The sequence below is a fragment of the Entelurus aequoreus genome, linkage group LG01 (assembly GCF_033978785.1).
Source record: "Entelurus aequoreus isolate RoL-2023_Sb linkage group LG01, RoL_Eaeq_v1.1, whole genome shotgun sequence".
Taxonomy (NCBI): Eukaryota; Metazoa; Chordata; class Actinopteri; order Syngnathiformes; family Syngnathidae; genus Entelurus; species Entelurus aequoreus.
The window spans coordinates 70,386,671-70,403,695 of record NC_084731.1 but is presented as its reverse complement, the minus strand read 5'-3'; the positions used below and the strand labels follow the sequence as shown (position 1 = coordinate 70,403,695).

Sequence of the window (17,025 nt, the reverse complement as noted above, 5' to 3'; positions counted from 1 at the left end):
ATTACCCTCTGCATTTGACCCATCCCCTTGTTCACCCCCTGGGAGGTGAGGGGAGCAGTGAGCAGCAGCGGCGGCCGCGCCCGGGAATAATTTTTGGTGATTTAACCCCCAATTCCAACCCTTGATGCTGAGTGCCAAGCAGGGAGGCAACGGCTCCCATTTTTATAGTCTTTGGTATGACTCGGCCGGGGTTTGAACTCACAACCTACCCATCTCAGGGCGGACACTTTAACCACTAGACCACTGAGTAGGTGTAGCAGTGAAAGTAGGAACAAAAATACTATTTGACTTGTTTTTAAGGGACCTTCTTGGATCCCCGGGACCTTTAACGTTCACCAAAATGGAGGGTTATATATATATATGTAAAGTTTGGACCCCCCTGGTATAGCAGTTAAAGTACAAGAGCTTGTACGCTGAAATTAAGTTGCATGATTAATTTAAGTGTGTGCTAGATTATTTGTTGTGATGAATCACATGAGGTAACTTAAAAACAATATACAGCATTAGAAAATGTTCCGTGAGGTCCAAAAGTATATGTTGTTGTGGCGTAGTCCAGCGTGACCCGCCAGGCGGCGTCCGACGTGACCCAGCTGCGGTGATGTCACCACCGCCGCTCCTAGTGCACGCGAGCGTGACCAGTGGTCAACACCTGCTGCTCCTATTTCCTCTCCTTCATCCGCCGCATCTCCTCTCCCCTGCGTGGCCAGAGAGTGGATCCAGGTGTGGCCGCCATGAATAATGAGGGATGAGAAGCAGATGGAGCTTAGACGTTGACATGAGCTCAGTCCTTTCTTCCGGATGTTTCTCCTAATCCTCAAGCTTATACTTCTTTTGATTTGGCCTCTGTCCTTTACCTCCTACGTGCAGACGTCCCACAATGCACCTCGGTGTCTGCGGCCAACGCTGTAGACTGTCCATGGAGGGTGATCTAGGCCAGGGGGGTCCAAAGTCAACATGTTCAATATATTATTAAAAAATGGAATAAAATAGCAAATGGGTGACAAAAAGTTGCAATATTGTCAGTAATAACATAAACTTATTTTTTTAAACTGTCATTGCTTATAAATGAATCAAAATTTATGTTTTTATGAATTGTTAACCCATTCCAGACTTTAATTACTTCACATCAAATATTCCACTTTAAAATATTTTGGGGGCAAAATATTGCATATTGCAATTAAAAAAACAAGTTTTCCATGACAAAAAGCGCATAAAAAAAAAAAAACTTAAATCATCGAAAACATTTGAAAATTATCTAGTGCTTTAAGCCATGGAAGTAAAAATAAAAGTATGACTAATTTTTAACAATTTTATGAGTGGGACCCTTTTTGATCCCCAAGATTAATTAACTGTCATTGTTAAGGCAGCACGGTGGCAGAGGGGTTAGTGCGTCTGCCTCACAATACGAAGGTCCTGAGTAGTCGTGAGTTCAATCCCGGCCTCGGGATCTTTTTGTGTGGAGTTTGCATGTTCTCCCCGTGACTGCGTGGGTTCCCTCCGGGTACTCCGGCTTCCTCCCACCTCCAAAGACATGCACCTGGGGATAGGTTGATTGGCAACACTAAATTGGCCCTAGTGTGTGAATGTGAGTGTGAATGTTGTCTGTCTATCTGTGTTGGCCCTGCGATGAGGTGGCGACTTGTCCAGGGTGTATCCCGCCTTCCGCCCGATTGTAGCTGAGATAGGCTCCAGCGCCCCCCGCGACCCCGAAGGGAATAAGCGGTAGAAAATGGATGGATTGTTAAGGAAATAATAATGAATTAAAATCAGTGTTATGAATTATTAACCTATTCAAGGTTCCAATTACTTCACATCAAATATTCCATTTTGGAATATTTTGGGGGAAAATATTGTATATTGCAATTAAAAAAAAGTTTTCCATGACAAAATGCGCATAAAACAAACCCTAACCCCCCAAAAAAAACATTTAAAAAAACCTATAATCATCAAATAAATCTGAAAATGATCTAGTGTTTTAAGCCGTGAAAGTAAAACAAAGTTGAAACAAAAATATATATGACTTTTTTTAACAATTTTATGGGAGGGACCCCTTTTGATTCTCAAGAATTTTAGTGGTATACATTTTTTAACTGTCCCCAAGAATTTTTGTGTGATTTTTATTTTTTAAACAGTCATTTTTAAGAAAATAATAATGATTTAAAATCAATGTTATGAATTATTGACATATTCAAGTCTCCAATTACTTCACATCAAATATTACACTTTGCAATATTTGTGGGTGTATAATGTACACACACACACACACTACCTTTTGTTAGTCCACTGCTGTGTGTATAATGTACACACACACTACCTTGTGTTAGTCCACTGCTGTGTGTATAATGTACACACACACACACTACCTTGTGTTAGTCCACTGCTGTGTGTATAATACACACACACACACGGCCTTGTGTTAGTCCACTGCTGTGTGTATAATGTACACACACACACACACACACACACGACCTTGTGTTAGTCCACTGCTGTGTGTATAATGTACACACACACACACTACAGTGTGTTAGTCCACTGCTGTGTGTATAATGTACACACACACACACACACACTACCTTGTGTTAGTCCACTGCTGTGTGTATAATGTACACACACAGTATGTATCCAGATATGTAAGAAGTCAACCTCGTTGTAACCTCTACCCACAATCCCCTGCTGCTGTGGTGCAGGCCTGCATAGGTGTTTTGGCACGCCTTTTCCTTCCCCGTGGAACAATAATTACTGCTCTCAAGCAGTCCTCCTCACACATTCACCCTCGCACTAATAACAGCTTATTATAAGTGTTATAAGTAAGAAACTGTTGTGAGTCTACAATATCTGGCAGCAGTTTTTATTGTGTTGTCTAAGTAGACTTTGTATAGAGTAGAGCAGGGACTTCAGCTTTTTCCAGGTCAGGGACCTCCAAACTAACACAGAATAATACTGTATTTTCTGGACTATAGAGCGCCACATCTAGTAAATGTGAAAATAACAAATATTTTTCTGTATATATGCCGCAGATATATAGGTTGTGAAATTAGTTATTTACACAGAAATGTTTATTTACATACCTTAAATGTTTCCAAACGGTTTCTGTAACGCGGCAGTAAAACGGCTGATCAAACAAAACAGAAGTCATGGTCATGGACCCACTAACTGCACAAGCTAGCGCTCCAATCAGCTAAACACACTCAATAACTCCACGGTGACATTTTGGTGAATTTACTGAGGAATTTGTGAAAGTGAAACAATACAAAAATAATGCTGTTGTAAGTTAATAATACTAACACAGACACTCATAAAGCTGTTAGCATATTAGCTAATGCATGATCACATTACGATAGCACGTACAAATATGCATGAAAACACTCCTACAGACATCACACATGGGACGCTTTAGTAAGTAAGAATTGTTTTAGTTAGCGTATTTTTCGGATTATAAATCACAGTTTTTTGCATAGTTTGGCCGGCGGTGCGATTTATAATCTGGAGCGATTTATATGTGAAATTATTAACACATTACGGCGCATTGTCTACCTTTGGAGTTGGCAGAGTTGTTTAGAAGCGACACCGAGGAAGAACATTTCATGGGATTTAGCAATTAGGAGTGACAGATTGTTTGGTAAACGTATAGCATGTTCTATATGTTATAGTGATTTGAATGACTCTTACCATAATATGTTACGTTAACATACCAGGCACATTCTCAGTTGGTTATTTATGCGTCATATAACGTACACTTATTCAGCCGGTTGTTCACTATTCTTAATTATTTTAAATTGCCTTTCAAATGTCTATTCTTGGTGTTGGATTTTATCAAATACATTTCCCCCAAAAAATGCGACTTATACTCTTTTGCAACTAATATATGTTTTTTTCCATCTTTATTATGCATTTTCGGCCGGTGCGATTTATACTACGGAGCGATTTATAATCCGAAAAATACGGTATATTGTAAAATTTACAAACGTTGCTTGGAGTGATGAATGAAGAATCCATACCAGTAAAAACATTATGGACGGCTAGAAGACGGAACGGCACTTGCACTTCCGGTTCAAAGCTCAGTCTAAACAAGAGGACAATGCAGCACCTGCAGTGAGCGAATTAGTCCAAAAGGGGGCGCCATAGTACAAATAATAACACGCCTATTTGGCAGGGCTGTGACTCTTTGGGCACCTCATGATTCCAATTAGATTCTTGATTCAAAACGATTCTCAATTCAAAATCAATACTTTTTTAATAACATTGCGTGCCAGTTCTATGATGAACTACATTCCTCCATAAAATAGATAAACAGCTCTATATTACTTAAAATAAATGTATTATATTACTTAAAATCTAGCCAAACATTTAATAAAGTCAAATACAAACAAGGCAACAAGAGAAGTATCTCTTCTAAAGTAAATGTCTACAACAGTTATAGATCATCTACATTAACATGATGATTTGTCTGAGTGGCTGCACAGCACAGATTACATTTTTTTTTTAATCATTAGAAATAAAAATCGCGATTAATTTGGAAATGAATGTTTTTTTCACACCCTTACTATTCATTGTCTTCTTATTTGTTTTAAAAGTATTTGCATTATGATTTATAATTAGCTGCACTGTTTTGTAGGCCGCAGGGTTTAAAGCGTAGGGAAAAAAAGTAGCGCCTTATAGTCCGGACTTGACAGTGCATCCTGTATAAAGTGAAACTGGTCCTAAAGGTGACATGTTGCAAAAATACAGTCAAGCATATTTAAATATATATTTTTAATCTTCTCCCCGCAATTATAACACAAATTGAAATGTCATTAAATTAACATTAAAAACGTGGCCATTGTACCTCGCAAGTTTATAATAGAAACTTGATAATATTAGAGTATTCATGTTAGCAACTAAGACCACTAGCGATTCGAAAGTACCAATGATTGTCACACACACACTAGGTGTGGTGAGATTACCCTCTGCATTTGACCCATCACCCTCACCCCCTGGGAGGTGAGGAGAGCAGTGAGCAGCAGCGGTGGCCATGCCCGGGAATCATTTTTGGTGATTTAACCCCCAATTCCAACCCTTGATGCTGAGTGCCAAGCAGGGAGGTAATGGCTCCCATTTTTATAACGTTTAGCTCGCTAGTTGCCAGCTCGTGTTCGTTGCAAGCTCCAGTAGTGTTTAGAATAGAATAGAAAGTACTTTATTGATCCCTGGGGGAGATTCAGCACCTCAGTTCGCTCACAATATACAATAAATACTTAGGTATTTTTTACATGTGAATAATATAAATACAGTCTATTATACAGCATTATTCACATGTAAATAATATAAATACAGTCTACTATACAGCATTATTCACATGTGAATAATATAAATACAGTCTATTATACAGCATTATTCACATGTGAATAATATAAATACAGTCTATTGTACAGCATTATTCACATGTGAATAATATAAATACAGTGTATTATACAGCATTATTCACATGTCAATATTATAAATACAGTCTATTATAAAGCATTATTCACATATGAATAATATAAATACAGTCTATTGTACAGCATTATTCACACGTGAATAATATAAATACAGTCTATTGTACAGCATTATTCACATGTCAATAATATAAATACAGTCTATTATACAGCATTATTCACATGTGAATAACATAAATACAGTTTCACTATATTGTTGTTATTGACCAGTAACACTAGACCTTCATGACCTCTTTCATTGGAAAAAACACATTTAATCAAGATGGAGAAGTGGAGGAAAAGGTTGAAGTTGATGTTGTGCAGCGTTGCATGAAGTGACGTAACGTCCATGTTGTTGTTTGATTTTTCCCAGCACATTTATTTCAAACTACTGTACTTTATAACCAGCACCATATGACCTCGCTCTCCCTCACTTGGAAAGTTTATAGCCTGACAACAGACATGTCTGCACCTAGATGTACTCTTATCATGTATTCTTACAGTAACAAAATGTTTTGTTCTGCAGTGCATCGACAAGGCCAGAGACCTGCTGGATGCCGAGCTGACGGCCATGGCAGGAGAGAGCTACAGTCGAGCCTACGGGGTGAGTGCAAACATGTTTGACCTGGTTGCAGGTCGCCCACAGCCATGACCACCACGTTCATGTTCTAACGGCCATTCTGAGAAATACTCTTGACAAATTAAAACACATCAAAGAGCAAACGGGTGAAATGTAATGAGAAAAAGTTGAAATGTTGACTCTAATAACACAGAGCTGCCATTAAAACTATCATTGCTCAAAAATAATAATGAATCAAAATCAACGTTGTTATGAATTATTGACATATTTAAGGCTCCAATTACTTCACATCAAATATTAAACTTTAACATATTTATTGGGGAATATTGTGCACATTTTTGGGTGTTTGACATTAACACTTAGTTTTACATGACAAAAACTGCATAAAACAAACATACAAAAAAAAACATAAAAATAATAACAAATTATAATCAAAAGATAGACTTGAAGTTCATCTAGAGATTTAAATGTTAAAAAAAAAAATTGTGTGGGACTCTTTTGGATCCCCAATAGTTTGTGGGATTTTTATTTTTTTTTAAGCTCATCACTAAAACAAAATAATAATGAATTAAAATCAATGTTGTTATGAATTATTTACATATTTAAGGCTCCAATTACGTCACATCAAATACTACACTTTGAAAAAAATTTTAAAGGGAAATGTTGCATATTTTGTGTTTTTGCTGTACAAAAAAGTATTTCTTGAACAAAAAGAGCATAAAACATTTGAAAAAGAAAATGTTATATCAACAGATAGATCTAAAAGTTGATCTAGAGATTTAAATGTTGAAAAAAAAAGTACAACTTATTTTAACACATTTATAAGTGGGACCCTTTTGGATCCCTAAGATTTGTGCGTGGTATTTTTTTTTTAACTGTCATTGCTCAAAAATAATAATCAATCAAAATCAATGTTGTCATGAATTATTGACATATCCGATTGCTTCACAGCAAAGATTCCATCTTAAAAAATATTTTTGGGGAAAATATTGTGTATTTTGTGCTTGTGAAAAAAGGGCATAAAATAAAACAAAACAATAACAAATACAAACTTATAATCGACAGGTAAATCTGAAGTTGATCTCTCAGACTTAAGCGTTAAAAGTAAAGCCAAAGTATGACCTATTTTTAACACCTTTATAAATACAGACCCAAGAATTCAAGCGTGATGTTTTAAACTGTCATTGCTCAAAAAATAATATTGAATCAAAATGAATGTTGTTACAACAAAAAAGAACTTTAATAACCCCAAAAACTTATAATCGATCAATAAATCTGAAGTTTTAAGCATTGAATGTAAAACAAAAGTTAAAAAAAAAAAAAGACCTATTTTTAACACTTTTATGAGTAAGGACCCTTTTGGATCCCCAATAATTTTTGCATGATTTTTTTTATACTGTCATTGCTCAAAACATAATAATGAATCAAAATTAATGTTGTTGCAACAATTTTTTTTTTTTTTTTTAAACCCAAAAATAATAATTAATGAATAGATCTGAAGTTGATCTTGAGACTTAAGCGTTGCAAGTAAAAGAAAAAAAAGCATATCCTATTTTTAACACTTTACTGAGTGGAGACCCTTATGGATCCCTAATCATTTTAGTGGGATTTTTTTTTTATACTGTCATTGCTCAAAACACAATAATGAATTAAAATCAATGTTGTTATGAATTATTGACCTATTTAAGGCTCCGATTACTTCACATCAAATATTATACTTTGAACATTTTTTGAGGAAAATTTTGCATATTTTTTGGGTCCCTAAAAATTTTAATATGATTTTTTGCTAAAAAAAATTATAATTAATCAAAATCAATGTAGTTATGAATTATTGACATATTTAAGGCTCCGATTATTTCACATCAAATATTACACTTTGAAATATTTTTTGAGGAAAATGTTGCATATTTTGTGAGTTTGCCATATAAAGAAGTTGTTTTCTTTGACATAAAGGCCATAAAACAAACAAAAATACAAACAAATTAATATTTAATATAATCAACAGATAGATCTAAAGTTTATCAAGAGAATTAAGCGTTGAAAGTAAACAACAACAAAAAAAAGTTTGACTTATTTTTAATACTTTTATGAGTGGGACCCTTTTGGGTCCCCAAGAAGTTTAGTGGGATTTTTTTTATCAAAAAATAATAATGAATTAATGTTGTTACGAATTATTGACATATTTAAGGCTCCAATTATTTCACATCTAATATTACACTTTGAACATTTTTTAAAGGAAAATATTGCATATTTTGTTTGATTGTCATAAAAACAGGGTTTTGACAAAAAGGGCATGAATCATAAAAATAAATAACTTTATATTGACGGATAGATCTGAAATTGATTTAGAGATTTAAGTGTTGAAAGTAAAAAAAAGTGGATTTGGATCACAAATAATTTTAGTGGGATTTTTTTGCTCAAAAAAAAATTAATGAATCGAAATTAATGTTATGAATTATTGACCTACTTAAGGTTCCAATAAGTAGCATCTTTACTCTAATTGGGCCTTTATTTAGATGATTTTTGTCCATGTAAACATGGCTACTGCGTGGTTTTTGAGGAAAGTATTGCATTTTTTGTGTTTTTGCCACATAAAAAACAAAGTTTTCTTTGACAAAAAAGGCATAAAGAAACAAAAAAAAAGATGTAAAAAAAAAAAAAAAAAGACAATCAACAGATCTAAAGTTGATCTAGAGATGTAAGTGTTGAAAGTATGACTCATTTTAACACTTTTATGATTGGGGCCCTTTTAGATCCCCAATCATTTTAGTGGGATTTTTCTTTAAAGCTGTCATTGCTCAAAAAATAATAATAAATCAAAATCAATGTTGTTATGAATTATTGACATAATTATGGCTCCAATTACATTTATTTTGTGTTTGCTCTATCAAAAGTTAGTTTTCTTTGACAAAAAAGGCATAAAACATACAAAGAAAACATAAAAAACTAACAAAAACTTATCATAGTACTGCATGTAGTAGTACATGTAGTAGTAACGCGGGTGTGTTCCCAGGCCATGGTGTCTTGCCAGATGCTGTCAGAGCTGGAGGAGGTGATCCAGTACAAGCTGGTCCCCGAGAGGAGGGACATCATCAGGGACACCTGGTGGGAGAGGCTGCAGGTAAACATCCACTCACCTGTGGAACACTTAACATATGGGAGAGACTGCAGGTAAACATCCACTCACCTGTGGAAGATTTAACATGTGGGAGAGGCTGCAGGTAAACATCCACTCACCTGTGGAACATTTAACATGTGGGAGAGGCTGTAGGTAAACATCCACTCACCTGTGGAACACTTAACATGTGGGAGAGACTGCAGGTAAACATCCACTCACCTGTGGAACATTCAACATAAACATTTGAATACTGTCCTCATATCGTGACAATGCACCGTGACGCTTTTTTAACCTCAAATTTGATGCGACGCAACGCCCTCGCTTGCGGCTAACGTCCCTCCAGAGTCCAAAGACGATTCTAAATTACCAATCCTCGCTTTCATGGCGGCAAATGAAGTACATTTCGTTCAAGTATATAGTATCACTGGAGGATGAGGAATAGCTAAACATGCTTCGCTACACTGTAAGAGAATGCAAGAAGCCATGCGAACCCCTAGGCTAGAACTCTTGAATGTAAACATTAGTGGGCAGGTCAGTACAATTATCCACGATACCAAGTGTAGTATCAATCGATGGCCGATACGACAGTGATTACATCGCTGTTTCTTACCATCACAAACTTTTCTTACATTTTTTGGCGTTTTATTTTGGTATTGGTCACAAACTCAGGAAGTACGTGACATACGTTGTGACATTTTTGCTTGCTAAGACTATTTATATACACTTCAAATTCCCCTGCATGAATTAAATACACATTCATTCATCCAACAAGTACCGTAATTTGGAGTATAAGTCGCACCGGTGTATAAGCGAAAATGCATAATAAAGAAGGAAATGAACATATATAAGTCAAATTTTTTGGGGAAATGTATTTGATAAAACCCAACACCAAGAATAGACATTTGAAAGGCAATTTAAAATAAATAAAGAATAGTGAACAACAGGCTGAATAAGTGTATGTTATATGATGCATAAATAACCAACTGAGAACGTGCCTGGTATGTTAACGTAACATATTATGGTAAGAGTCATTCATATAACTATAACATATAGAACATGCTATACGTTTACCAAACAATCTGTCACTCCTAATCGCTAAAGCCCATGAAATCTTATACGTCTAGTCTCTTACGTGAATGAGCTAAATAATATTATTTGATATTTTACGGTAATGTGTTAATAATTTCACACATAAGTCGCTCCTGAGTATAAGTCGCACCCCCGGCCAAACTATGAAAAAAACTGCAACTTATAGTCCGAAAAATACGGTACCGTTGTTTATCAAGGATAACAACATGGCAGTGTGTATATATATATATATATATATATATATATATATATATATATATATATATTAGGGGTGTAACGGTACACAAACATTTCGGTTCGGTACGTACCTCGGTTTAGAGGTCACGATTCGATTAATTTTCGGTACAGTAAGAAAACAACGAAATACAAATGTTTTGGTTATTTATTTACCAAATTTGTAAACAATGGCTTTATCCTTTTAACATTGGGAACACTATAATAATTCTGCCAACGTTAATCAACATTAAACTGCCTCAGGTTGTTGCTCAAATTAAAAAAAATAACAAAACTTTTCTTCTACATATAAAAAGTGCAACATTAAACAGTTTCAAGTCAACTCATCATGCTTAAATTTTTACAGCATTTGGGAAGCCTGTAGTTGATTTGTATTATGTAAATGTTATATTTGTATCAACATGTGATAGCAGGGACCCTGCCATTCAAAACTAGGCTGCTCCATTACTAATGATTAATGTAACTATAGCTGAAAAAATAGTACAATAGCAATAGGATAGCAAATAGTACAATAACAATATTCATCCCTGAACACCATGGAGTTCATGTAGGCTTAATGATGCAGTTACATTATTATATCAACTATCAGAGACAGAAACTCTTCATTTAATATAACGTCCTTTTTTGCTGCTTCAACACAGCTCAATCAACACAGAAAAAGGTCAAGTGAAATAACAGACAGACAGGGCTTTGCTGTCCGTAACACACACACACACCGCAAAATGAGCTAACGTTACGCTAAAAGCGAATTAGCCTTCACCTCAAGCCAGGACTGCGAGTGATCTGAGCTGCCTTTTATATTTCTAGAAGGTCAACGGGCTAATAGTGATGTTACTAGTAGTTGACTGGGAGGTGTTTATTATAATTTGGGGAGAGTCCGCTGCCTGATGCTTACCTGCTAAACGCTAAGCACTGACTACATGCGCGCTGAATATGCACTGCTGATTGGCTGTTACCGCTGGGTGGGACATAGCTGGGTGCTGTGTACTGACAGAGACAGGCAGAAGGAAGCGGAGCAGCTTGTTAAGACTTTAGCTTAGCTTTATATGTTCGTGTGGAAACTCGTTCGGTACACCTCCGAACTGAAGCGAACCCCCTATACCGAAACGGTTCAATACAAATACACGTACCGTTACACCCCTAATATATATATATATATATATATATATATATATATATATATATATATATATATATATATATATATATATATATATATATATATATATATATATATATATATTTATATATATTTATATATACCTGTATGTGTGTGTATATATTTATGTGTATATATATATATATATATATATATATATATATATATATATATATATATATATATATATATATATATATATATATATATATATATATGTATGTATGTGTGTGTATATATTTATGTGTATATGTATATATATATATATAAATGTATATGTGTGTGTATATGTGTATGTATGTATATATATATATATATATATATATATATATATATATATATATATATATATATATATATATATGTATGTATATATGTATATGTATGTGTTTGTATATGTATGTGTATATATATATGTACATATATATATATATATATATATATATATATATATATATATATATATATATATATATATATATATATATATATATATATATATATATATATATATATATATATACAGTGGTGGTCAAAAGTTTACATACACTTGTAAAGAACATAATGTCATTGCTGTCTTGAGTTTCCAATCATTTCTACAACTCTTGTTTTTTTGTGATAGAGTGATTGGAGCACATACTTGTTGGTCACAAAAAACATTCATGAAGTTTGGTTCTTTTATGAATTTATTATGGCTCTACTTAAAATGTGAGCAAATCTGCTGGGTCAAAAGTATACATACAGCAATGTTAGTATTTGCTTACATGTCCCTTGGCAAGTTTCACTGCAATAAGGTGCTTTTGGTAGCCATCCACAAGCTTCTGCTTGAATTTTTTGACCACTCCTCTTGACAAAATTGGTGCAGTTCAGCTAAATGTGTTGGTTTTCTGACATGGACTTGTTTCTTCAGCATTGTCCACACGTTTAAGTCAGGACTTTGGTAAAGGCCATTCTAAAACCTTCATTCTAGCCTGATTTAGCCATTCCTTTACCACTTTTGACGTGTGTTTGGGGTCATTGTCCTGTTGGAACACCCAACTGCACCCAAGACCCAACCTTCGGGCTGATGATTTTAGCTTGTCCTGAAAAATTTGGAGGTAATCCTCCTTTTTCATTGTCCCATTTACTCTCTGTAAAGCACCAGTTCCATTGGCAGCAAAACAGGCCCAGAGCATAATACTATTCACCATGCTTGACGGTAGGTATAGTGTTCCTGGGATTAAAGGCCTCACCTTTTCTCCTCCAAACTAATTGCTGGGTATTGTGGCCAAACAGCTCCATTTTTGTTTCATCTGATATCACATGGACAAAGATAAGACCTTCTGGAGGAAAGTTCTGTGGTCAGATTAAACAAAAATGGAGCTGTTTGGCCACAATAGGATATATTTATTTTTAGTACCCACTAGGTGTCGCCAAGAAACTAATAACCACTCCACTTCAATTAAAAGACAGCATAAATCCATTCCAGATGATTAATAATACGTTTGAAATGTTCCATTTACAGTAATATGCTGTAAAAACTACCATAATGTTTGCTGTAAAAAAAAGGGGGCGATTGAGTGGTCAGAATGTTAGTGTGAAGTCATGTTGACACTTGTTGATTGACATTATATAGTTTTAATATCCACACAAGTATTATTAGAGAATATTAACATTTATGTTTTATGTCACAGTGGAAATAAGTACTTTATTCAGGCATATTATTTACAAGCCTTTTGAAAAAAAATTATCCAACATTTCCCTAATCGTCAAAAAATGAGACTTTTTCTTTGTGTCTTGTCAGCAAACTCTCCTTTTTTTGACATAATGATTTTTCTGCCCTGAAGTCGGCGTCCCACTCCTCCTTAAAATCAGTTTTTCCAGACTTTTCTTTTTGTCCACTTCAGTAAAATAGGTCAAAACTGAAATGTTCCCTTTTTTGTCCAGAACTTCTTGAGATGAGGTAATGGCCTCCGTGCCAAAAGACCTCAAAGATCATGTTGCACACCCGAAAAATCATTTCTCATCTGCTGTCAATCTTCTCTGTGCAGACAATGTCAGCCATTGTTTGTTGACTCAGCAGTAACAGCCCCCACTGTATGGCCGTCATAAACATCATCTCATAAACATCATCTCATAAATATAATATCATAAATACAATCTCACAAACATCGTCTCATAAACATCGTCTCATAAACATCAAAAAAATATTTAGTTACGTGACGCATGCTAGCTGTTAGCATGTTATTATTTTAGCAAATTTTTCAGGTACAAACTTTTTTGAAAGATATTTTGTTACTTGACGCATGCTAGCTGTTAGCATGTTATTTTACTAAGCAAATGTTTCTGGTGTAAATCTCTTTAAAAATATTTGGTTACTTTGATGCATGTTAGCATGTTATTTTTTTAGCAAATCTTTCAGGTATTAACTTTTTTTAAACATTGTTGTTACATGACGCATGCTAGCTGTTAGCATGTGATATTACTAAGCACATTTTTCAGGTACAAACCTCCTAAAAAAAAGATTTTGTTACTTGACGCATGCTAGCATGTTATTTTTTTAGCAAATGTTTCAAGTATAAACCTCTTTAAAAATATTTTGTTACTTTACGCATATTAACTGTTAGCATGTTATTATACTAAGCAAAACTTTTAGGTATAAACTTCTTTAAAAAATATGTTGTTGCTTGACGCATGTTAGCATATTGTTTTTTTAGCAAATTTTTCAGGTACAAACCTTTTAGAAAAATATTTTGTTACTTAACGCATGCTAGCTGTTAGCATGTTATTTATTTAGCATATTTTTCAGGTATAACCTTTTTTGAAAAATATTTTACTTGATGCATATTATTTTACTAAGAAAACTTTTCAGGTGTAAACCTCTTTAAAAAATATTTTGTTACTTGACACATATTGGCATGCTATTTTTTTAGCAAATTTGTCAGGTATAAACCTCTTTAAAAATATTTTGTTACTTGATGCATGCTAGCTGTTAGTATGTTATTATACTAAGAAAAAATTTGAGGTCTAAACCTCTTTAAAAAAATATTTTGTTACTTGACACATGTTAGCATGTTATTTTTTTACCAAATTTTTCAGTTATAAACTTTTTAGAAAAATATTTTGTTACTTAACACATGCTAGCTGTTAGCATGTTATTTGGTTAGCAAATGTTTCAGGTATAAACCTCTTTAAAAAAATGTTGTTACTTTACGCATATTAGCTGTTAGCATGTTATTTTTTTAGCAAATCGTTCAGGTATAAACTTTTTTGAAACATTTTTTGTTACTTGACGGATGCTAGCTGTTAGCATGTTATTTGGTTAGCACATTTCTCAGGTATAAATATTTTGAAAAATATTTTGTTACTTGACACATATTAGCATGTTATTTTTTTAGCAAATTTTTCAGGGATAAACCTCTTTAAAAATATTTTGTTACTTTATGTATAGTCGCTGTTAGCGTGTTATTTTTTTTAGCAAATTTTTCAGGTATAAACTTTTTTGAAAAATATTTTGTTACTTAATGCATGCTAGCTGTTAGCATGTTATTTTGTTAGCACATTTTTCAAGTATAAACTTCTTTACAAATATTTTGTCACTTTACGCATATTAGCTGTTAGCATGTTATTTTTTTAGCAAATCTTTCAGGTATTAACTTTTTTTAAACATTTTTGTTACATGACGCATGCTAGCTGTTAGCATGTTATTTATTTAGCAAATTTTTCAGATATAAACTTTTTTGACAAATATTTAGTTACTTGATGCATGCTCGCTGTTTTACTCATTTTGCAGTCACTATTTAGTTACCTGGCTAGCATGCTAACTGTTAGCATGTGAGTTGAACGTTCAGTATCCACACCCACTGTGTGTTCTCCCCTCAGGGCTGCCAGCGTATTGTGGAGGACTGGCAGAGGATCCTGATGGTGCGCTCCTTGGTGATCAGCCCACACGAGGACATGAGGACCTGGCTGAAATACGCCAGCCTGTGTGGCAAGAGTGGACGTCTGGTCAGTACCTTCACACCAACTCTATTTACAAACCCTGTTTCCATATGAGTTGGGAAATTGTGTTAGATGTAAATATAAACAGAATACAATGATTTGCAAATCATTTTCAACCCATATTCAGTTGAATATGCTACAAAGACAACATATTTGATGTTCAAACTGATAAACTTTTTTTTTTTTGCAAATAATTATTAACTTTAGAATTTGATGCCAGCAACACGTGACAAAGAAGTTGGGAAAGGTGGCAATAAATACTGATAAAGTTGAGGTATGCTCATCAAACACTCATTGAACAAGTGAACAGGCAAATTGGGAACAGGTGGGTGCCATGATTGGGTATAAAAGTAGATTCCATGAAATGCTCAGTCATTCACAAACAAGGATGGGGCGAGGGTCACCACTTTGTCAACAAATGCGTGAGCAAATTGTTGAACAGTTTAAGAAAAACCTTTCTCAACCAGCAAGGAATTTAGGGATTTCACCATCTACGCTCCGTAATATCATCAAAGGGTTCAGAGAATCTGGAGAAATCACTGCACGTAAGCAGCTAAGCCCGTGACCTTCGATCCCTCAGGCTGTACTGCATCAACAAGCGACATCAGTGTGTAAAGGATATCACCACATGGGCTCAGGAACACTTCAGAAACCCACTGTCAGTAACTACAGTTGGTCGCTACATCTGTAAGTGCAAGTTAAAACTCTCCTATGCAAGGCAAAAACCGTTTATCAACAACACCCAGAAACGCCGTCGGCTTCGCTGGGCCTGAGCTCATTTAAGATGGATTGATACTAAGTTGAAAAGTGTTCTGTGGTCTGACGAGTCCACATTTCAAATTGTTTTTGGAAACTGTGGACGTCGTGTCCTCCGGACCAAAGAGGAAAAGAACCATCCGGATTGTTATAGGCGCAAAGTTGAAAAGCCAGCATCTGTGATGGTATGGGGGTGTATTAGTGCACAAGACATGGGTAACTTACACATCTGTGAAGGCCCTATTTATGCTGAAAGGTACATACAGGTTTTGGAGCAACATATGTTGCCATCCAAGCAACGTTACCATAGACGCCCCTGCTTATTTCAGGAAGACAATGCCAAGCCACGTGTTACATCAACGTGGCTTCATAGTAAAAGAATGCGGGTACTAGACTGGCCTGCCATGAAATGACAAAATTTTAACGGTCAAATCAACTTCAGAACCCAACATTGATTAAACGTCATCATAAAGCACGTTGTTTCAACATTGTATGACCAAATTTCAATGGTCAAATTAACATCAGAACCCAACATTGATTAAACGTTGTCAAAAAGCATGTTGTTTCAATGGTGTATTTGTGTTGTAGAATAATGGTAGAAGGTGGGGATTGAACCCCAGTAACCAGCAACCCTCCGATTGCTGGCACGGCCACT

General features: G+C 34.8%; 1 protein-coding gene across 2 annotated transcripts in view; it reads left to right on the top strand.

Moving 5' to 3' along the window:
• The window catches only part of mtor (mechanistic target of rapamycin kinase), a 361,262-nt gene that overhangs the window by 235,925 nt on the left and 108,312 nt on the right, over nucleotides 1-17,025 (top strand). For both annotated transcript variants that reach the window (XM_062057517.1, XM_062057510.1), the window contains exons 33-35: nucleotides 5,980-6,057; nucleotides 9,047-9,154; nucleotides 15,495-15,620. In XM_062057517.1, the coding sequence (XP_061913501.1) occupies nucleotides 5,980-6,057; nucleotides 9,047-9,154; nucleotides 15,495-15,620 (312 nt within the window). The remainder of the gene's footprint in view (nucleotides 1-5,979; nucleotides 6,058-9,046; nucleotides 9,155-15,494; nucleotides 15,621-17,025) is intronic.